Below are 1,142 nucleotides of genomic sequence, written 5' to 3'. Positions count from 1 at the left end.
CCGGTCCCCAATCCCCCCTGTGTCCCTCCATGTCCCCAATGTCCCCATGTCCCCCTGTCCCCAATGCCCTGTGTCCCTCCATGTCCCCAATGTCCCCATGTCCCCCTGTCCCCAATGGCTCCTGTGTCCCTTCCATGTCCCCAGTGTCCCCATGTCCCCCTGTCCCCAATGTCCCCTGTGTCCCTCCATGTCCCGCAATGTCCCCACCCTCTTGGATGGCCATGCGGGGTCTCCCCCGGTGTGTCCCCAAATGTCCCCTCAGTGTCCCCGAATGTCCCCACCCTCGCGGATGGCCGTGCAGGGCGCCCCCTCCTCGTGCTCCAGCCGGATTTCCTTCAGCGCCACCAGGTTCTCGGTGAGCTTGCTGCGGCCCTTGTACACCGTGGCGTAGGTGCCCTGGGGGGACAATGGGGACATTGGGGACACACTGGGGACATGAGGACATCATCAGGGACACCTGTACACCGTGGCGTAGGTACCCTGGGGACAGGGGGACATTGGGGACACACTGGGGACATGAGAACATCATCAGGGACAGCAGGGACATCATCAGGGACATCATCAGGGACACCTGCACACCGTGGCGTAGGTACCCTGGGGACAGGGGGACATTGGGGACATCAGGGACATCATCAGGGACATGGGGACAGCAGGGACATCATCAGGGACACATTGGGAACATCATCAGGGACACCGGCACATCTTCAGGGACAGCTGTACACCGTGGCATACGTGCCCTGGGGACAGCAGGGGACACACTGGGGACATGGGGACATCATCAGGGGACACAGGGACATGAAGGATTTTGAGGTGATTTTGGTGGTTTTGGGGTGACTTTGGGGCATGGGGACTTCAGGACAGTGGGGACACAGAGGGAACAGAGAGGTGACACACTGGTGACACAGGTGACACAGGTGACAGGTGACACAGGTGACACACAGGTGACACACAGGTGGCCCCGGTGCCTCACCTCTCCCAGTTTGTCCAGTTTCACGTAGGTCTCCAACTTCCCAAAGCCGATTTCAGACTGGGGGGGAGAGGGGAGAGGGGGCTCTGTTACTGGGAGAGCTGGGGGGACCCGCCCTCTCCCTCTGTACTGGTCTATACTGGTCTATACTGGTCTGTACTGGTTCATACTGGTC

At 60.4% G+C, this 1,142-nt stretch overlaps 1 protein-coding gene across 1 annotated transcript in view; it reads right to left on the bottom strand.

Annotated features, from left to right (window-relative positions):
* Positions 1-1,142, bottom strand: part of LOC102032752 (cyclin-dependent kinase 16-like) — a 9,438-nt gene that overhangs the window by 6,299 nt on the left and 1,997 nt on the right. Inside the window, exons 2-3 of the mRNA XM_031065696.1 lie at positions 971-1,059; positions 282-396 (exon numbers count right to left, since the gene is read on the bottom strand). Coding sequence (XP_030921556.1) covers positions 282-396; positions 971-1,059 — 204 coding nt within the window. The remainder of the gene's footprint in view (positions 1-281; positions 397-970; positions 1,060-1,142) is intronic.

Source organism: Geospiza fortis, unplaced genomic scaffold (genome assembly GCF_000277835.1).
Source record: "Geospiza fortis unplaced genomic scaffold, GeoFor_1.0 scaffold3626, whole genome shotgun sequence".
Lineage (NCBI taxonomy): Eukaryota > Metazoa > Chordata > Aves > Passeriformes > Thraupidae > Geospiza > Geospiza fortis.
Note: the sequence above shows the minus strand (reverse complement) of the source record. Positions and strands in the feature narration are given on the sequence as shown.